This window comes from Ipomoea nil, unplaced genomic scaffold, assembly GCF_001879475.1.
Source record: "Ipomoea nil cultivar Tokyo-kokei standard unplaced genomic scaffold, Asagao_1.1 scaffold0579, whole genome shotgun sequence".
In the NCBI taxonomy this organism is placed as follows: Eukaryota; Viridiplantae; Streptophyta; class Magnoliopsida; order Solanales; family Convolvulaceae; genus Ipomoea; species Ipomoea nil.
Window position 1 is genome coordinate 466745 of NW_017617007.1, and position 21778 is coordinate 488522.

General features: G+C 41.7%; 3 protein-coding genes across 3 annotated transcripts; 2 read left to right on the forward strand and 1 right to left on the reverse strand.

Annotated features, from left to right (window-relative positions):
• Window positions 1–106: 106 nt before the first annotated feature.
• LOC109174253 (probable sugar phosphate/phosphate translocator At2g25520) lies at window positions 107–18597 on the reverse strand. Its single transcript, XM_019323497.1, has 3 exons — window positions 18154–18597; window positions 9107–9695; window positions 107–243 (listed from the first exon to the last, which is right to left on the reverse strand). Exons 1-3 carry the CDS (start codon window positions 18595–18597, stop codon window positions 107–109), a joined length of 1170 nt encoding a protein of 389 aa, XP_019179042.1.
• LOC109174290 (high affinity nitrate transporter 2.4-like) lies at window positions 10293–12541 on the forward strand. The gene is made up of 2 exons (XM_019323537.1): window positions 10293–11248; window positions 11705–12541. The coding sequence occupies exons 1-2, from the start codon at window positions 10323–10325 to the stop codon at window positions 12369–12371; spliced, it is 1593 nt and encodes a 530-aa protein (XP_019179082.1). The 5' UTR covers window positions 10293–10322; the 3' UTR covers window positions 12372–12541.
• A 1092-nt stretch (window positions 18598–19689) lies between the features above and the next one.
• LOC109174254 (clumping factor B-like) lies at window positions 19690–21372 on the forward strand. Its single transcript, XM_019323498.1, has 2 exons — window positions 19690–19698; window positions 20293–21372. The coding sequence occupies exons 1-2, from the start codon at window positions 19690–19692 to the stop codon at window positions 21370–21372; spliced, it is 1089 nt and encodes a 362-aa protein (XP_019179043.1).
• The last annotated feature ends 406 nt before the right edge of the window (window positions 21373–21778 follow it).

Here is a 21778-nt window from a genome sequence, read left to right on the forward strand (position 1 = left end):
TTATTGAAATTAACGATCTCAACCAACGCTCTCTACCTAGGGTTTTCTAGGTTTTCTTTCCGGTCGATTCATCGACTTCTTTCTACGGTAGAATCCGTACCTACGATCAGCGCTGGACGTCTGCTTGCATGCGGATGGCATCAACAACGGAGGAACCTGCAGTGGCAGCCCTAACGGCCCGATGGGCGTACATCGTTTTGGAGGAGGAGGCAACGGCCTTCTTGCCGATTGAAGAGCCGGAGGCCGAGGGGGAGGGCGGGGATGTGGAGGAGAGCTGGGGGGTTGTGGGGAGATTCTTGACACGGAAGCTAGTCAGGTTGGAATTTATGAGTCAGGTCTTGGCATCGGTTTGGCAGCCGGTCAGTGGGGTTGAGGCAACGGAGATAGAACCTTGCCGTTTCCTGTTTGTTTTCCATCATGTAACGGACATGGAACGTGTTCTGAATGAGGGGCCCTGGTCCTTTGATAATAGCACACTGGTATGCAAGCAAGTCCCTGACGGAGTCATGCCGGTTGATGTAGTATTGGATACGGTGGATCTATGGGTCCAATTGCACGGAGTGCCGAAGGGATACTCGTCCTCTCGGATCTTGGAACAGATTGGAAATTTCTTGGGCAAGTTTGTTAAGAGTGATGACCGCTTCGACAATGTACCGTGGAAGGTGTTTCATCGTATTAGGGTTTCGTTGTCTGTTGATAAGTCCTTGAAAAGACGGATGAATTTTATTAAACGGGATAAGATAAGCTGCTGGGTCACATTCAAGTATGAGCGCCTACATACGTATTGCTATTTTTGTGGGATGCTTGGACACTCGTATCAGTTTTGCCGGGGAGCCAGGGACTCAAAAATCTCGGTTGGGGAATACTTGATCGGCCCGGAATTGCGGGCGGGGGGGAGTCGTGGTCCTAGGCCGGTGGGCGGTAGCTGGCTCCTACCGTCAGGAAGGCACGCCGTGGGGTGGAAACAGCAGACTGACCACGTGGCTGCGGGGCAGTCTACGGTGGTTGATAACCGGTCCGTAGAGGCCGTAGAGGCGGATGTTGTAGCGGTGGCCAAGCGCCGCCGGGAGGATGTGGAGGGTGGGGGACGGTGGTATGAAGGAGAGGATGTTGTTATGGCCGAGCTTTCAAAAAACTTGCAGCTGGCGGGTTCTGGTTCCCAGACCCGCCCGGATCAATGAGTACCCTCAGCTGGAACTGCCGTGGCTTGGGTAATCCACGGACAGTTCGGGAACTTGTGGACATGGTGTCCCGTAAGCAACCCGACTTTGTATTTCTGATGGAGACTAAAGTTGCACGTGATCATGCAGAGCGTTTTCGAGTTAAGATTGGTTATGAGGGGCTTTTCTATGTTGATAGTGATGGTTTAAGCGGTGGTATAGCGTTATTGTGGAAAAGGAATAGTACGGCCCGGCTACTAAGTTACTTAACGAACTATGTTGATGTTGTGGTAACTATTGCTGGCTTTCCGGAATGGCGAATGACAGGCTATTATGGTTACCCTGAACGAACAAAGCGCACTGAGTCATGGGATCTCTTGAGAACTTTATCGGGTCGGTTAAACCTCCCATGGGTTGTCATTGGAGATTTTAATGATTTACTATATCAGAATGAGAAGAGAGGGGGGAATCCGCAATCGAATAGCCTTCTACGTGGTTTTGGGGAGGCTATTGAGGACTGTGGGCTTGCTCAGTTGCCTATGAATGGATATCCGTACACATGGGAGAAGGGGAAGGGGACTGAAAACTGGATGGAGGAGAAGCTCGATAAGGTACTGGTAACAAATGAGTGGCGGGGTATAGTGATAGGGGCCAAGGTGATGAATCTGAGAACCCGGAAATCTGATCATTCGGCTCTCTTTCTGGGGATCCATGAGTCTGTTGGGAGAATGGGACCTGGTAGGAGGGGATTCTGTTTTGAGATGGCATGGTTGCATGATGAGGGGTGCAGGAATGTGGTAGAGCAGTCTTGGCAAGAGGGGAGGGGGCAGGGTTTACAAAGCTGTATTCAGTACTGTGGGAATCGGTTAACACGTCGGGGTGGAGATCGGTACCACAAGTATGGAAAATGAATTAGTGAGCTGACAAGAGAACATCAGCGACTCAGGGGACGCACCGACCCGGCCTCGCTCGCAGAGTTTCAGCGCCTAGAACAACTGCTAAGTTGTACTGAAGCTCAGGAGGATGCCTATTGGAGACAGAGGGCCAAGCAACACTGGCTGAAGGAGGCGGACTCTAATACGAAGTTTTTTCACAGGTATGCCTCTCACCGAAAAAAGAAGAATACTATTTCTAGATTGATGAATGATGATGGGGATTGGGTGGAGGGGGAGCCTATGAAAAATGTTATTTTACAATATTATAAACGTATTTTCTGTGCTGGAACCCCGAGAACTGGGGAGGGGTTTTTTGAGGGGATTGCTCCGCGAGTCACGCAGGCACAGAATGAGTCTCTGCTACGGCTTTTTGAGTTGGATGAGGTTAAGAGTGCACTGTTTGCAATGTTCCCGAATAAGGCACCGGGCCCGGATGGAATGAATCCGGGTTTCTATCAGCACTTTTGGGATGTGGTAGGGGGGGATGTGGCGAGCTTTATAATAAATTGTGTTGAATCCTGTGATTTCTCGCCTGGTTTGACTGAAATCGATGTTGTATTGATCCCTAAGAAGAACACCCCGGAATATGTGACTGACTTGCGCCCTATAGCTCTCAGTAATGTGGTTTATAAAATTATGGCAAAAATGCTGGCTAACAGAATGAAGCCGTTAATGGAGGATGTAATATCTGAGTCACAAAGTGCTTTTATCCCGGATAGGCTGATTACGGATAATATACTTTTAGGTGCGGAAGTGGGGCATTTTTTGAACAGGAAACAGTGTGGAGTGGGGGGATGGAGTGCTCTCAAATTGGACATGGCAAAGGCATATGATCGTGTAGAATGGTCATTCCTTCGCAAAATGATGCTGGCTTTGGGCTTTCATGGTGGCTGGGTGGAATTGATTATGAAGTGTGTAACATCAGTTTCATACAATATTCAGGTGAATAGCTCAAGGTGTGATCCTATTATACCCACTCGTGGATTAAGGCAAGGGGATCCTTTGTCCCCATATCTATTTATTATTTGTGCAGAAGGATTGTCCCTATTGTTACAGCAGGCACATAATGTGGGAGCAATACATGGATGCAGGGTAGCGAGGGGTGCCCCCCCAGTTTCCCATTTATTCTTTGCGAATGATAGTCTTCTGTTTTTTAAGGCCAATGTGGAGGAAGCAAATGAAATTAAAAGGTGCTTATCTGTGTATGAGGATCTATCTGGGCAGGCGGTTAATTATCACAAGTCAAGCATATGCTATAGTAGAAATACAAGTAGTGTTGACAGGAACAATGTGGCTCAGATTCTAGGAGTGACGCAGGCCCCGAATTTTGGCAAGTATTTGGGACTCCCCTCCTTTGTTGGACGACACAAGAAAGCAGTTTTTGCATATGTTGAGGATAAAATCAGGCAAAGGATTGGCTCATGGAATAAGAAACTGTTGTCGCAGGCAGGTAAGGAGATTTTATTGAAAACTGTGGCACAATCTATGCCCACGTTCTCAATGAGTGTTTTCTTGCTACCCATATCAGTGTGTACGGCGGTGGAAAGAACTATGAATCGGTATTGCTGGGATTCTGGAACTGACAGGCGAATACATTGGAAGGCATGGGACAAGTTGTGTGTCCCTAAGAAGTATGGGGGTTTGGGGTTTAAGGATCTGCGTGCGTTTAACTTAGCAATGCTGGGAAAACAGGCATGGCGAATGTTGACTAAACCTGAATCTCTAGTGGCACGGGTGTATAAGGCTCGTTATTTTCCGAAAGGAACGTTCTTTGATGCACAAATGGGAAATAATCCCAGCTTCTGCTGGCGAAGCATCATGGCAGCAAAGAGTATAGTTTGTGGTGGGGTCAGGCGCAGAATTGGTAACGGGGAGACTACATTTATATGGACCCACCCCTGGTTACTGGATGAGAATGACCCTATGATACAAACGGAAATGCCAGTACAATTGCAGGAAGCCAGAGTGGCAGGGTTGATTGATCAACATATGGCTACTTGGGATCCCTCAATCTTAACAGATTTATTTCAACCTGATGATGTGGCAAATATTATGAGAATACCCATCTCCTCGGATTATGATGATGCCTGGTACTGGCATGGGGACCCAAGAGGTGTGTACTCTGTTAAAAGTGGATATAGGACTAGTAGTTGGGGACTATCAAGAAAATAATGAGACATTTACTAAATGGCTACCCTTATGGAAACTCAAAATCCCACCAAAATGGAGAATTTTTCTCTGGAGAGCTATTAGTGATATATTGCCTACCACTACAAACTTTCTTATGAAGAGGGTGGATGTGGACCCACGATGTGCCATGTGTGGAATATTTCATGAGAACACAATGCATGCCTTAGTGTTGTGTGATCTTGCAAAAAACATTTGGGACAAATCCAACCTTACAATCCCCAATATAGTCACAAATGTTTTTCATGTTTGGTTTGGTGAACTTCTAAAAATTCTAGACTCTGATGGGATGTTATATGCAGCAGCAATTCTTTACAATATATGGTGAGCAAGGAACCGGGCGGTTTGGGAGGCGACGTTACCACGCCCTGAGACTGTGCTAAGAGCCGCCGCTGCCGCCAAGCTAGCGTGGACACGGGCACATCCACTGCCCATGACCCGTGCTGCCCAGCTGCTACCCGAGCCGGCCCTGCTGCAGGAGGATGCCAAACTGCATGGCACCGAAGCCTATGCTGCCGAACCGTCACATGGACTGCCGAGGAGAATTTGTCGAGTGGATGGGGGTTTTATGCAAGAAACAAGCCGTGCTGCGGTTGGGGCAGTCCTACTCGACACGGATGGGGGTTATGTCTCGGCGTACACCGCACCACTCCGGAATTGCTCCTCACCACTTATGGCTGAGGCGCTGGCATGTAAAGAAGCTCTATTGTGGTTGAAGGATCGGGGAGAACAGAATGTTGAGATATACACAGATTGTTTGACACTGCACCGCTATCTTACTACACCAACTGTTGGGTTGTGCACGTACCTAGGCTATGCCATTGACAGTTGCAGACGTATTGCATCTTTGTTTCAGTCTTGTTCGTTTTGTTTTTGTCCTAGATTAGACAATTATCTAGCTCATGCTTCAGCTACTACGGCTTATCAACAGTTCGTTCCTATGTACTGGGATTTACTCCCACCTGATATTATTTCGGCCTATTTTTAATGGAGCACCATATATTTTTCAAAAAAAAAAAAAAAAATCTCCCTTGGGCACGTACTGCACTACTCCAAATTCTACTCTGTTCCGCCACCGGACAACCACCGCAATGGGGAAAGGAGCCGCCCTCTCTGACGGAGTGGTGAAGAAGATAATCCTCTCCTACACCTACGTGGCTATCTGGATCTTCCTATCCTTCACCGTCATTGTCTACAACAAGTACATCCTCGACCGGAAACTCTACAACTGGCCATTCCCCATCTCCCTCACCATGATCCACATGGCCTTCTGCTCCTCCCTTGCCTTCTTCCTCGTTCGCGTCGCCGGAGTCGTCCACCTCCCTGCCGCCACCCTCTCTCGCCGCGTCTACCTAACCTGCATCATCCCCATCGGCGCCCTCTACTCCCTCTCCATATGGTTCTCCAACTCCGCCTACATCTACCTCTCCGTCTCCTTCATCCAGATGCTCAAAGCCCTCATGCCCATCGCCGTCTACACAATCGGAATTCTACTCAACAAGGACTCCTACAAACCCTCCACCATGGTCAACATGGTCTCCATCTCAGGTATCAAACTAGTAATATAAATTTTTCTGACCAAATACAAATTTTAGTTCCACGAGTATTAACAAAAAAATAATTTTGGTCTCACATGTTCAATTCCTACCAATTTTCATCCACAACGATTGTTTTAGTATCAAATTTTATCTACGACTATTGTTTTAGTGTCAAAATTCATCACGCTGATAACCCTTCCGTTAAGACATGCCGAAATCGAAAATTTTAAGGGTATTTTCGTCCTTTTTAACTTAAGATCCCAATTTGAGCATGAATAAAGAGATTTAAGCCCTAAGATCAATCCCAATACGCAGTTGTCTTCCTCATCCGGTTTGCTATCATCTTAGCCATAATTCTGTAAAGCACATTACTCAAAGCAATCGGTCTCATATCCCCCACCGTCTCAGGTACATTTTTCTTAGGAATTAGAACCACATTTGTATCATTCAATCCATGTGGGAAGACCCCTGAGTTGAGGGAATTTACAATGAACACAGACACATCCTGCCCAACTACATCCCAAAAATGCTGGTAGAATCCTAGATTCATACCATCTGGCCCCGGGGCCTTATCGGGAAACATAGAAAATACAGCTGCTTTAACCTCCTCAATATTAAAAGGGCGCATTAAACCAATATTATGGGTCGGGAAAACCCGTGGAGTAAAATCATCAAATAACGGATCACTGCATACAGAATTACTATAGGCAAATATTTTTTCAAAATAATCCAAAACAATCAAATTCATATTCTCCCCTTCAACCCACTCCCCAACATCATTCTTTAATTTGGCAACATAATTCTTTTTCTTACGGGCAGAGGCATACCTGTGATAAAATTTCGTATTGGCATCAGCCCCACGTAGCCAGTGCTGCTTTGCACGCTGCCTCCAAAAAATATGAAACTCAGCTATCGCATCTGGATCACGCATGTGTCTAATAGCTTCCTGACTCGTTCGCAACCGCTTAATACGGTCCCCTAACCTGTGAAAATGGTCGCCACCCCACCGCATCAGACTGTGTCCACAATTTTGCTGACAATTCAGCAAACCCTCAGTCCGACTATTCGGCCAAGCCGTCTCAACCACCTCCCTACACCCCTCATCCAACAACCAGGCCATCTCAAATCTGAAACCCCTCAGACTCCTTCCCCTTTGCATGCATGGTGCATTGATGTTGAGGAATAAAGCCGAGTGATCCGATTTACGAGTCAGAATATTCTGTACCTCCGCATGGTGATTAACATCCCCCCACGATGCTGCTGTCAAAACCTTATCCAACCTTTCGTCAATCCAATTACTAGTGCCCTTACTCTTTTCCCATGTAAACTGATGACCTCGCATAGCCATCTGCGCCAAACCACACCCTTCCACTGCCTCCCCAAAACTGCGCAGGAGACTATCTGGGTGCGGGTTCCCCCCCCCCCCCCCCCCCCCCTTTTTTTCTCGTGTTGATATAGGAGGTCATTGAAATCCCCTATTACAACCCAAGGAAGTGAGGATCTCCTGCCTAGCGTTCCTAGTATTTCCCATGATTCCCTTCTTCTATGTCGTTCTGGGAAACCATAAAAACCTATCATTCGCCATACCTTATCATTACCCATTCGTACCTCCACATCCACATGGTTTTTAGAGTAGCTCAGAAGTGTAGCAGTATTGTTTTTCTTCTAAAGCAACGCTAAACCACCACCATAGCTCGTGTTGTCAACATAAAATAACCCCTCGAAACCAAGCTTGATACGTAGGCGTTCTGCGTGATCCTGTCCAACCATAGTTTCCATTAAAAATACAAAATCTGGCTTCTTATGGGACACCATGTCCACAATCTCCCGAACTGTCCGTGGATTGCCCAAACCACGGCAGTTCCAACTTAGAGTACTCATTGGGTCGGGCGGGCCTGGGAACCAGTGCTCGCCTGCGGTAAGTTTTTTGAAAAATCTATCATCACAATATCATCCCCATCCAACCCATGCCGCACACCTCCGTTTCCCAGACCTTCTCGCCGACGCTTGGACACGGGTACCACGGCAACCTCATCGTCAGTACCATCCATACCCGCCGGCCTCCCTTCCGCCGTTTGCCGCCCCACGGTAACACCCCTCGCCCGAGCAGTACTACATATTGCCGTAGCCAGCGGTAGCAACCAGCTGCCGCCAACTGGCCGCAGTCCCCGGGTTCCACCCGCTCGTAGCTCCGGCCCATACGGATAATCCTCCACCGGCACCACCGAGTCCCTCGCACCACGACAAAACTTGTAGGCATGCCCAAGCATCCCACAGAAAAAACAATATGTATGTAGCCACTCATACTTGAAATAAACCCAACAGGTCGTCTTATCACGCTTTATGAATTTCATTCGGCGTTTCAAAGGTTTATCCACTGACAGTGTATCCCTAATTCAATAGAACATTTTCCATGGCGCATTCTGAAACCGATCATCCCTTTTCACAAGCACCCCCAGGTAGTTTCCAATCTGCTCTTGAACCAACTCAGATGTATACCCTGTTGGCAAGTCATGGATTTGTACCCACATATCAACCGTATCAAGCTTAACATTCACGGGCAGAATACCATCAGGAACTTGTTTGCACACAAAAGTACTATTATCAAACGACCGTGGCCCCTCATCAAGGACCCGGTGCACATCCGTTATATGATGAAAAATGAATAGAAACAGCCCCGGTTGTATCTCAGAAGCCTGTCCCCTACTTACCGGTTGCCAGACGGATGCCATAACCTGACTCATAAATTCAAGCTTAACAAGCTTCCTCGTCACGAAACGACCTACCACTCCCCCACGACTCCTCCTACACCGCGTCGTCCTGCCCACCGCCGTTCTCCTCCTCCTGGGGCACGAACGCTGCCTCCTCCTCCTCCAAGACGAGGTTGGCTCACCTGGCCGTGATACCTGCCACCGCCGTAGCGTCAGATGTCGACGAAGCCATGCGACCAGACATTCAGAGATTTCACATAGTAGTATTCCGTCCGCTCACTGTAGCCTTCCGTGCGCTTGGTCCGTTCAGTTCGTACGTGATCGCCGGGAGTTACCAGAGAGATTGTCCAGAGAACCGACCGAAACCCTAGAAACCCTAGGTAGATAGGTGATTATCGTTCCCAATTAGCTGTTAGCTTATTACATGCAAAATCATTTTTTTCAAAAAATTGATCGAAAAAGTTACTTACAATTTTTTGAATTTTAGCATTTTGGAACAATAAATTATTACAAAAACTTAATTAATTAAGGCTTTTAATCAAGTCAAACATCTAATAGTACTCAAATAAATTAAAATTCTTTGTCACTCAAATTTCTCCCACTCTCATCATCGCCCTTTGAGCCTTCTTCTGGGCTTCCTTGGCATTCAGGCTTCAACGCCTGCAATTTGGAGTGATTATAGTACCCAACCCCCCAGAACGCCACCCCATAGCCAAGCAAGTTAACAGGGGTGACACTATCCTTAATCACAGACCAAGAAAACGCAATGAAGAGCCAATCTTTAACCACTCCACCCACATTTATGGTCAGGGCCGAAGTCTTGCCCACCAGCAAGAAAACAGCCAAGTTGAGCGCAAAGGCGCAGAGGGAATTGGTGTCGAAAACCAAAAAATCGAACCGGAAGCCGCCGGAGCTCTCTCGGAGAAGCGGCAATTCGACCAGAACCCAAGGGATACACAGGAAAACGAAGCAGCTGGGAGCGACATAGTACAAGGATTTTATGGGGTTTAAGCTTATCCCCTTGGAGGTTAGCAAGATCTGTATCATAACCAGCCGGGTGGACTCGGGATCGAAACCCACCGCCATTAATTGCAAAAACACTCCCCAGGAGTCATTTTTTGCCTCGCCGTACGGGGCCACTGCAACGCCGATTGAAAGGGCAAGAATAGAATAATAAATAGTAGTAGAAGCAGAATCTTTATATATAATAAAGCAGAATCGTGCGATGAAAACAGAAAATGGAAAACAGAAAACAGTTTTCTGTTAGTAAACGGACTCAGAATATTTTCTAAAAAATGACACATTTTCTGGAAAACATTTTCTAGAAGTCATTTTTCGGGTTTCTAAACGGAACTTAAAAAGGAAAAGCTTTTTTTTTTTTTTTTTTTTGAATGCTTAAAAAGGAAAAGCTTAGTTTGGAAGTACTTAATAGGTTGCGAGTTACCCTAGACTGCTGCGTAATTTTTAATTCAATGTAAATGTATACAAATATCTAATTAAACAAAGATAAGAACCAATTACAATGTAGTTGATTCTTGGGATATTCAGAAGCCCAATCCAGTTGGCGATGACTAATGAGGTGAGATGTGGCGAATATGGAATCCTCAAGTGGATCAATATATATGTTTTTTAATGTTGTCTTTTAGCCACTGGAATCTCCATAGGCTATATAGTGACGTTCGCAATATAATGTCAACGCTTAATCCCTATATAAACGGTCATTGTTTCCCAAGATTCAGCAGACTTTTAAGTATCCTTAAATAGTACTAATTTCAATTCGAAGAGACATTAATGGCGGATATAGAAGGTTCTCCTGGAAGCTCCATGCATGGAGTGACCGGCAGAGAGCCGGTTCTGGCTTTCGCCGTGGCCTCCCCGATTGTGCCAACTGATACGACGGCGAAATTTGCCCTGCCGGTGGATTCAGAGCACAAAGCCAAAGTGTTCAAGCTCTTCTCCTTGGCTAATCCCCACATGAGAACTTTCCACCTCTCATGGATCTCATTTTTCACCTGTTTCGTGTCCACGTTCGCCGCCGCTCCGCTTGTTCCCATCATCCGCGACAACCTTAATCTGGTTAAGTCCGACATTGGGAACGCCGGAGTGGCCTCCGTCTCCGGGAGTATTCTCTCCAGGCTGGTGATGGGCGCGGTGTGTGATCTCCTGGGCCCGCGTTACGGCTGCGCTTTTCTCATCATGTTAACCGCCCCCACCGTGTTTTGCATGTCGTTCGTGTCCTCCGCCGGCGGCTACGTGGCGGTCCGGTTCATGATCGGATTCTCACTCGCCACCTTCGTCTCCTGCCAGTACTGGATGAGCACCATGTTCAACAGCAAAATCATAGGGCTTGCCAACGGGACCGCCGCGGGATGGGGGAATATGGGAGGCGGCGCCACCCAGCTTCTAATGCCGGTTCTTTACGACATAATCCGGAAAGCCGGGGCAACTCCGTTCAGCGCCTGGAGGATCGCTTTCTTCATTCCGGGTTGGCTTCACGTCGTGATGGGAATTCTGGTCCTCACCCTCGGCCAAGACTTGCCCGACGGCAACTTAGGATCGTTACAAAAGAAAGGTAACGTTAACAAAGACAAATTTTCAAAGGTGTTTTGGTACGCTATCACAAACTATAGAACCTGGATCTTTGCCCTCCTCTATGGATATTCTATGGGTGTTGAATTGTCAACTGATAATGTCATTGCTGAGTATTTCTTTGACAGGTTAGTTGCTTTCTTTAATTTATTTTATGTTTTACTTTTTATATATATATTTTTTTGTAGGTCACTGCTGAAAATTATGGAATTTCCGACCACCTGAAAGTGATTTAAGCAAAAGTGGTCGGAAATAGCAAAAAAAGTTTTTTCGGATACCAAAAGTGGTCGGAAGAAGCTTTCGACTTTTCGACTTAATTTAAGATCAGTTTCATCTGATTGGAAATTTCATAATTTCCAGCAGCGGGTATAGATGTTTTTAGTGTAACATTTAGTATCTAATAAGACTAATTCAGATTTTGTTAAAATTATGTTAATTATGTAGAGACAATTTGACTTGGTAATTATAAGTTTTCAACTCTGAATTATATTAAAGTAATTTATTGACATTCTTATTAGTTTACCTACTTGTAATTTTTAGTATGTTAGGGTTTTGTATGGTTAATTTAAATTTTGTGTTTCCAGGTTTGATCTAAAGCTCCACACCGCTGGGATAATTGCGGCGACCTTTGGAATGGCGAATCTGGTGGCGCGGCCATTCGGAGGATTTGCGTCGGACTACGCCGCGAAGTTCTTCGGAATGAGGGGGAGGCTATGGACCTTATGGATCTTGCAAACGATGGGAGGACTTTTCTGCTTCCTTCTGGGGCGGGCGAATACGCTTCCCTTAGCCGTGACATGGATGATCATCTTCTCCATCGGAGCTCAGGCGGCCTGCGGGGCCACTTTCGGCATCACACCCTTCATTTCCCGGCGGTCGTTGGGGATCATCTCGGGGCTGACCGGGGCCGGAGGCAACTTCGGGTCCGGATTGACGCAGCTAATATTCTTCTCGACCTCAAAGTTCTCGACGGCGTCGGGGCTGTCGTACATGGGGATAATGATCATGGCGTGCACTCTTCCGGTGACTCTGGTCCACTTCCCGCAATGGGGAGGCATGTTTTTCCCTGCGTCAAAGGATGCTGTGAGAGGAACCGAAGAGCATTATTATTGTTCTGAATGGAACGAGGAGGAAAAGCAGAAAGGTATGCACCAAAACAGCCTCAAATTCGCCGAGAACAGCCGCTCTGAGCGGGGGAAACGCGTCGCTCCGGCTGCTACGCCGCCTAATGTCACGCCTGATCGTTTCTGATGATTCCCTGAACAATCCAAACTCTATATTCTTGGAATCAAATACACATTAAATTAATCCACGATTCAATTCACTGTTTATCTGCAGTATTTTGTGCTTTGAGTTTTATGTTGGGTAAATCATTAAAACCAACAATATCGGTAACTGCTGGGTACGGTGTTAGTTTTCGCAAGCCAAAAATGTAGAACTATGGTCAAAATCATTCATGTTATTGTGTAATATCTCTAATTTACCGGGTATGTTTGTGAGTAAACAGAACTGTATTGCTTCAGAGTCTGAGTACAAGTTTTAGTGTGTCCTCTGTCTATCAGAGGGTCTAATATTGGTACTCGTCCCCTGTCTATTAGAGGGTCTAATATTTATACTCCAAGAGTACAAGGGCTTCTATGCCTAACGTAACGAATATCTAATAACTAAAGAGGTTTGGAAGGACGAGTCCAACCAGCATCCTGACATTGCAATGTGGCGTTAACTACTGTACAAGCAAAGTATATGAAATTAAAGAGGTGTATTTGCTACTAACACTAATATAGAGGGGATAATTAGTTTTTATTATTAAATTTTTGTTTTAAACTAAATATATTTCCGTCAATTTTGAATATACTAGTAGTTGCACCCGTGCGATGCACAAGTATATGTATAGTATAATATATATACCGTATATAGAATATACAGTGTAATATAATCAGATGGAAAATATACAGTTTGAAAACCTAATAAATTTAAAATGATAAACTTTTAAATTTTATTACACGTTGTGGAATACTTATTTGTACACAACATTTTTAGTCGTACTTAGACATGTTACATTTTTGCCACAAATCAAAATTTTTGAGCCCCTTGTGTTACTAACTCTTGAAACAATCCCACTTCTGAGAGTGTTTGTCCTTGGCTTTTGTTTATTGTCATGGCATATAAGATAGCATCAAAGAAAATTACTTTATTTGAAATTTGAAATGCAATCTTGGATCTGACGGTGTTAGTGATATTTTGGAGAATTAAGACCTTTGTTCCTCCTAATTATTTTCTATATTAACATCAAATGCAATCTTTTTATATATGAGATTCACAATTGTTGTTGAAGCTTGAATTGTGCATCCTCAAACAGATGGTTCCACACAGCTTCCCAAATAATCTATCATTATGTAATTGAGTTCTCCTCAAATTACATTCTACCATCTATTGACTTGCTTATTCTATTGCATCAACATATTCTCTGTCATCATTAACTAACACTCTAACGTAACACACATCTCTAAAAATATTGTAATGTACACCATCAATTATTTTTATATTAGAATAACTTGTAGGACTGCGAACTTGATTCAATAAATAAAACATAATAAGACAATAATATATCTTAAATTGTTAATTATATTAATGAAAACAATTTAAACTTGCAACTATTACAAATTAATTAATGATTAAGCATTTAGTAATAACAATTTTTTTACAAATGATTGAAAACTTTCCAATAAATAACATTTTTAGTTGTACTTATTGATTCTCCATTTGCCCATGTGCGATGCATGGCATAAATTAAAATTTATGTAACATTACTGTTGATCATGTTTTTATTTTAAAATGATAAAATCAAACATTAATCATGAATATTCATTTTGAGATGTATTTTTCTTTAGAAATATGAATTGAAATTGGATGTTATATTGAATATCCTGTGATACTATTAGCATATATTATAAAGCATTGTGTTATTAGATACCACATCATGTTTGAAAATTTTACATTTAAATATATATATATATATATATATATATATATATATATATATATATATATATATATATATATATATATATGGATGTACTTAGGTGCGAATAACTGTCCAGGAAGGAATATGCGAACGAATCAGCACGCGACACGTGTCCATATCTAATAGCTTAAACAAATGCGGTGGCATTTTCGTAAATAATTGAACATCGAAGTGCAAGTAAAATCACTTACAAGTGCACCTACTTTCATCTATAAGTGCATGTAATTTTGTCTTGTTAACATTCACTTCCCACATGGGTGCACCTACTTATAACTATAGGTGCAACTATTTATAACTATAGGTGCACCTACTTTCACCTATAAGTGCATGTAATTTGCCTTGTTAACATTCATTGATCTGAGTCCAACGGGTAGTAATACCCATAAAAACCACCCGTAAACATTCATGCACCTAGGTGCAACTACTTATAACTAAATGTGCAACTACTTAGAACTATAGGTGCAACTACTTATAACTATAGGTGTACTTAGTATTGATGCTCAGTATAAATTTTTACTTGCACCTATAATACATTTTACATGCACTTGTAATACATGTTACTTACACTTCGATGTTCAATTATTTACAAAAATACCACCGCGCTTATTTTTAAAAATCAGTGTTTCACATCCATTAGATCTGGACACGTGGACGGACAAAATTCATTCCTATTTGGCACATATATACATATATATATATATATATATATATATATATATATATATACATACATACATACATACATACATGTATGTATGTATGTATGTATGTATATATATATATATATATATATATATATATATATATATATATATATATATATATATATATATGGCCATCATTTTTCTAATAGCCAATAATGGTATATATATATATATATATATATATATATATATATATATATGGCCATCATTTTTCTAATAGCCAATAATGGCGGAAAAAAAATAGCCAATAACAAACAAAGGCTCTTTGGTTACTGGATTACATTTATTAAGAGAAAATTGTAAAAAATGCCCCTCTATAATATGTCAATTATCAATGTCACTCTTGAATTATGAGTGGTGTAAATGTTGCCCCTCAATTATTAAAACGGTGCACATATAGCCCCTCCCGTAACGGACATGTGGTTCCCCATTAGTGTATGACACCGTTAAGTCGGAGTAAATATGTAATTTAGTTGTTTTTTCCCTCCCTCGATTCGAAGTACCAGCGATGGACAGCGGTGGAGAACCACAGGTCCGTTACGGGAGGGGCTATATGTGCATCATTTTGATAATTGAGGGGCAACATTTACATCACTCATAATTCAGGGGTGACATTGATAATTGACATATTATAGAGGGACATTTTTTACAATTTTCCCTTTATTGAATAAATACCCGTGGGACTCGTTGGTATTTGCAATAATTGAAAATAAGTATTGATGTCCAATGAGACTCTTTGGTATCCACAATAATTAAAAATAAATATAACTATCCTATAAATACCTCAACTTCAATCTCAAAGTTAAATATACCTTATCATGAAGAAGGTGGCAAAAAGATGAAACATCTACCAAAAAACAAAGGTAAGTACAAAATGTATCCTTTTTATTATGTTTACAGTTTAGGTATACAAAGAAAATTTCTTCTCCCATCTATCTGCATACTTGCAGATTGGAAAAAAAACTCTTTTTGTTAATTGGAAAAATGTGGAGCTACACGACTGAACAAACCCAAATCATCTGCGGTAAGAGAGAGTACAAGGTAAGGTAAAACGATTGCAGTAAAATAGACTACAAGGTAGAGGTTAACAAATTCAGAATAAAAAGAATTTATCTTCTATAATAACATCGTAATCTTGCAAAAAATCTTGTGGTATAACTCTATTTTTTTCCGATCCATCCAGTGTCGATAAGGATTTTTCAGCCACTGAATTGTTTAGAAGAACAGACGTGAGAAACATATCGTCCCCGTAGAGGATCTTGACGTTTTTCAAGAGGCGGTGGAATATGAGTAGATTCTATTGGTGGATAAAAGAGAGATGAAACCAGAGAAGAAGCTGACGAATTTTTTTGATTGGAAGAATATGAGGAAGATGAACCGTTTTCAACTTATATAAACCTGTTAGGGTTTAGGGTGTTAGTTGGGCTTGGGTAACAGTAAAATGGGCTTGGGAAAAATAATTTTGTTAAGTCTCATTTGTTTATTAAATAAAATTTTTGTTGGACTGATTTTTAATATGTAGTTATATTTTTTTATTTTCGTTATAAGTTATATATATATATATATATATATATATATATATATATATATATATATATATATATATATATATATATTTAATAGGTAAATTTTTTTTATTATGATTATTAATTTTGTAATCTTCAAAAATAATATTATTGCAAACTTATATTTCAACAACATAATTAAAATTAAAATATTCATAATGGGTATCCTTATTCGAATTAACGAATATGTAGGCTTAGGGTTATACCATGGGTCGGGCTTTTGTTTATTATTATTGTATTTGGACCTAAAGAATGAATTATTTATGGGTCCAAAATATTTGTTTAATTTGTAGGTAGTTATATTTTTATGTATCTATACAAGATTGTTTGTATTTTTTCCTTTTTTTTTTTTTTTTGGAACTTCTTTATTACTCCATATTATTTAGTAAATGGTGATGGTGAATAATAGTCATTCATTTTTTAAAATAGACATGCATATTTTTTTGAAAGTAAATACACATGCATATATTTATTTATGGATACTCATCTTTAATTCGTGCATCGCACGGGACAAATACTAGTTAATATAAAATTAGAAAAATTTGAGCAAATACCAATTTTGGTCCCGCAAGTATTACTAAAATGACAGTTTTGGTCAACATGTTTAATACTATCAATTTTCATCCACGACTATTATTTTAATACTAATTACTATTATTTTAATGTCAAAACTCATTACGCGGTCACCCCTTTATTTAAGACATGTCGAAATATGAAATTATTAAGGGTATTTTTGTCATTTTTAAATTAATATCCCGATTTGAACATGAATAAAGCGATTTAAGCCCTAAGATCGATCTCAATTTGCAATTCTTCTCCTCAAATTAAGGTAGGATGAGGAAGACAGTTGCGAATTGGGATCGATCTTAGGGCTTAAATCTCTTTATTCATGCTCAAATTGGGATTTTAAGTTAAAAAGGACGAAAATAGCCTTAAAAATTTTTATTTCGACATGTCTTAAGCGGAGGGGTTACCAGCGTGATAAATTTTGACAATAAAACAATAGTCGTTGATAAAAATTGATACTAAAACAATAATCGTAGATTTAAAATTGGTAAGAATTAAACCTGTAAGACCAAAATTATTTTTTTTGTTAATACTCGTGGAACTAAAATTTGGAGAAAACTTCAATTTTGGTTCTATGATTATAGAGGTCTTGTTAATTTCAGTCCTCGACTTTTAAAAGTGTCAATTTAGTACCTTGACTATGCAATTTATGTCAATTTTGGTCACTCTGGTAAAATTGTCGGCCAAATTTTGCCGGAAAATTTTAATAGTTGAAATAATGAGGGTATTTTAGTCATTTCACATCTCTTTTCTTCTTCTCCTGCGAGTCTACCATGTTTCAATTGTTTCCGGCGAGTTCTCCCGGCTTTGAAAGTACAGGCGAAGTGGCTCAAGGCCTCTTTTAAAACCAAAGTGGCCTTGAAGAAAGGAAAACTGAGGAAGTACGAGGTCGCCAGCAGGTCAGAGAAGAAAGGAAAAGGGTAAAATGACTGAAATACCCTCATTATTTTACCTATTAAAATTTTTGGGCGAAATTCGACCGAGAATTTGGCCGGAGTGACCAAAATTGACAAAAATTGCATAGCCAAAGTACTAAATTGACACTTTCGAAAGTCGAAAACTGAAATTAACAAGACTCCTATAGTCATAGGACCAAAATTGAAATTTCCTCTAAAATTTGTATTTGCTCAGAAAAATTTATATTACTAGTTTGATACTCGAGATACGGAGACCATGTTGACCATGGTGGAGGGCTTGTTGGAGTCCTTGTTGAGTAGAATTCTGATTGTGTAGACGGCGACGGGTATGAGGGCTTTGAGCATTTGGATGAAGGAGACAGAGACGTAGATGTAGGCGGAGTTGGAGAACCAGAGGGAGAGGGAGTAGAGGGCGCCGATGGGGATGATGTAGGTTAGGTAGACGCGGCGGGAGAGGGCGGCGGCATGGAGGTCGACGAATCCGGCGACGCGGACGAGGAAGAAGGCGAGGGAGGAGCATAAGGCCATGTGGGTCATGGTGAGGGAGATGGGGAAAGGCCAGTTGTAGAGTTTCCGGTCGAGGATGTACTTGTTATAGACGATGACAGTGAAGGATAGGAAGATCCAGATAGCCACGTAGGTGTAGGAGAGGATTATCTTCTTCACCACTCCATCGGAGAGGGCGGATCCTTTCCCCATTGCAGTGGTTGCCCGGTGGCCGTGGCGAAACAGAGTAGAATTTGGAGTAGTAGAGTACGTGCAGGGAGATATATATCACTTGAATTAGATTAATTGTGTCTAATATATAATAAAATGGATTTCATTTGGGCTTCCTATGAATTTATTTAAGATATTATGTTATATATTTGGTTAATGTTTTATTTTTGATAATTAGGAGTTTTAATAATGACACGATTTTATATTTTATATGCTTGCATTTAATTTCGATCTAATATGATTTTTAAAAAAAATATGTAGATAAATAATCTCTATTCCTCATTCACTTTATTTATATTCCGAATAGAGATATGACTGGTTTGGGAAGTAATGGAGTGCCTATATTCACCACCCCACCTAGCTTATCATTTCAAAATCTACCCTGCCCCACCCTGCGATAAATGTACATTTTTAAAGTGCATACTAATTTTTACCTTAATAACTAGTTTGCACGAATTAGCTAATGTCCATTGTTTATATTTAAATAAGTATTTAGAAATATATCAATGCAAGATTATATAGGCAGGATAAGTTCATACATAGGTAATTGATGAATGTCGAATTTATTTATTTAAATAGGTAATTCAAAATATATGAATTCAAGATAATATAGGAGATTCATTATTGACAGAGTAATGGCTAGCACCCGACCCGGGTTGTCAACAAGCACCTGACTCGGCACCACGTGGAAATCCAACGGACAGAATGCCAATGGGGGAAACATTACTACGGGTCATTTACTACGCCCATTGAAGAAAGAGAAATAAAGGCTCAGCTCCTCATTATGTCTCATTATGTCATTACCGTTAGGGACTTGATATAAGTAGAGCTCTCCTCAACTAGAGGGGGGACACGCTGAATATTCTGTACTGAAATACTGAAGCAATACAATTCGTTATTCTTATATTATATTTCCGGTAACATACTTACCGTCATTGGTGCTTTTATTGAGAGCCTGAGATCAATACTCAAGCAGGCAAATACACACAACTTTCTCTTTCAACAACAAGCTTGAAAGAATGGCACGCTCAGGATCCGGCAGCTCCAACGGTTCCTGCAACTTGAACAACGGCAATGCCTCAGGTGATCTTCGAGACCAAATCACCAACAACCGTGGAGGGGACCTCCGAGAACAACTCAATAATGGAGGAACAAACCAAATCATGAACCTCCAGGGGTGACCGCCGAAGCCATCTAGTAGGCGGCGACGACACTAACTCAGGCAGTACGTGGCGGGATTGCAGGGCCAAGTGCCCCCGCCGCGGTCCCAAGAAATAGAAGTGGAATCCCCACGAACGATGGAAACTCAGCAACAATAGGACACAACCCGTGCGGCGATGGACGCAGGGCGCCACACTAGGACAGGGGCCCTAGAGGAGGAGGGCGCCCAAAGAAGTGGACCGGCCAGACGACGACCAGGACCCTCCCAGTCTGCCCTCGAACGGTTGGGACAAATGTCGTCCGCATGGCAATGGTTGGGATCGCGGGCCGAGGGGTCCTCCACCCGTCTTCTTTACCTGGTTTAGTATTCATGTGATATGATCACAAGTTATACTCCTCGTTATGGGCCTATGAGAGACAGAGTTTGAACGATTGGTTATGTTCTTCTCAATTGTGAATGCGAGGAAGCGAAACGACAGGAGAGAGTTGTAGGAAGAAACTTCCTTTTGGAAGAAGCGAAACAAGCGTAAACGTCAGATCCAACTCAAGCTGCTCGTCCTCGAGGAGAAGCTCTCCGAGCAGGGATACACCGATGTGGAGATCGCTGAAAAGTTAGAAGAGACTCGGAAAACCTTAGAGGCTGCCGCTGCGTCTGGAGCTGCCGGTGGGCCAACTGCTCCTTCTGCTTCATCATCTGAAACACAAACCCACCAAATTGCTGCCTTGAAGGAAAAACAGATGGAGAAATTGAAAGCAGCACTTTGGATAGGAGCTGAAAACGAGAATAAAAAGAAACAGTCTGATCTGGACTCTGTGTTGAGTGATGATGAAGATGATAGGGCAAAAAATCATAAAAATGATGGGGGGAAGGATGCAAGAAGAGGGAAAGATGAGCCTAAGCATAACAAAATGAAAGAAAAGAAGGGAGACCATAGTGATAGTGATAGTGGTAAGGAGAGCATTGAAAGGATGAAGAAAAAGAAGAGCAAGAAAGGTCATAGAGAGTCTGATTCCGAAATTGATCTTAAGAAGAAGTCAAGACAAGCTACAAGTAGAAAATACCATAGCTATTCTGATTCTGAATCTAGTTCTAGTTCTTCCTCGGAGTCTGATTATGAGGATAAACGCCCAAAATCTAAAAAAAGACACAACTCTGATGACAATGCGCAAATGAAACGCCGAAAATCTGATAAAAAACGTAGTTCTGATAATGATGCATCTAATAAAAGGAAAAAATACAAAGCTCAAAAGGGGAAACTGCCTGAATCTGAAACCGACAGTGATGCTAGCAGTGATCATCTTATCAGGAGCAACAATGAAAGTAATTCAGATAACAAGAGTAATTATCGTAAACATGGGCAGACGGATAAGATTAAGTCCAATGAGAAGAGTGGAAGTGGTCATGTTAGTGATTCTGGTGGCAGAGGAGAACCCATGACCAGGAGGGAGAGAGGTGATGCACTAGAGGATGATAAGAAAAAAGAAGTGGATTCTGGATTGGACACATTCAAGAAGTTAGAACAGTTGCGCCAATCGAGAGCAGACATCACAGAGGCAAGAGGAAGCTTGATGCCAACCAATTCGATGAGCAACTAAAAGCTAAGTCAAGAAAAATGAAATCTACTAAAGAAGAAGAGTCTTACAGTACAAAGGTTGAATCTGAAAAACAACATACAGACCGGGATTATTACAGCAAAACATGAAAAACATTGAAGAGAGCATGAAGGGGAGAGTGGCAGTAGACGGAATGAGAGAGATAGAGAATATGATTCTTCCAAGAGAGCAAGATATGAGGATTCACGCTCTACTGGAAGAAGAAGACACTGAAAATACCCGTATATCTTGAAATCAATTTAACACTAAGGATTCTACTTGATTTTAAGTTATGAGACAATTTCGTTATTTAATTAAATCAATTTAATCAACGAATAAATAACGAAATTGAAAGCATAAATAAAGTAAAGACACAGTAGAATTGTTATGCAGTTCGGAGCGCTTCTCC

Coding starts and splice junctions, on each gene's coding strand:
- LOC109174290 (XM_019323537.1), top strand. CDS start 10,323: ATGGCGGATATAGAAGGTTCTCCTGGAAGCTCCATGCATGGAGTGACC. Junction 11,249..11,704: donor GCTGAGTATTTCTTTGACAG/GTTAGTTGCTTT, acceptor TTGTGTTTCCAG/GTTTGATCTAAAGCTCCACA.
- LOC109174253 (XM_019323497.1), bottom strand. CDS start 18,597: ATGGGGAAAGGATCCGCCCTCTCCGATGGAGTGGTGAAGAAGATAATC. Junction 9,696..18,153: donor CCTCCACCATGGTCAACATG/GTCTCCGTATCT, acceptor TATTATTCTATT/CTTGCCCTTTCAATCGGCGT. Junction 244..9,106: donor AAATTTGAGTGACAAAGAAT/TTTAATTTATTT, acceptor CCTCCCCCTCGG/CCTCCGGCTCTTCAATCGGC.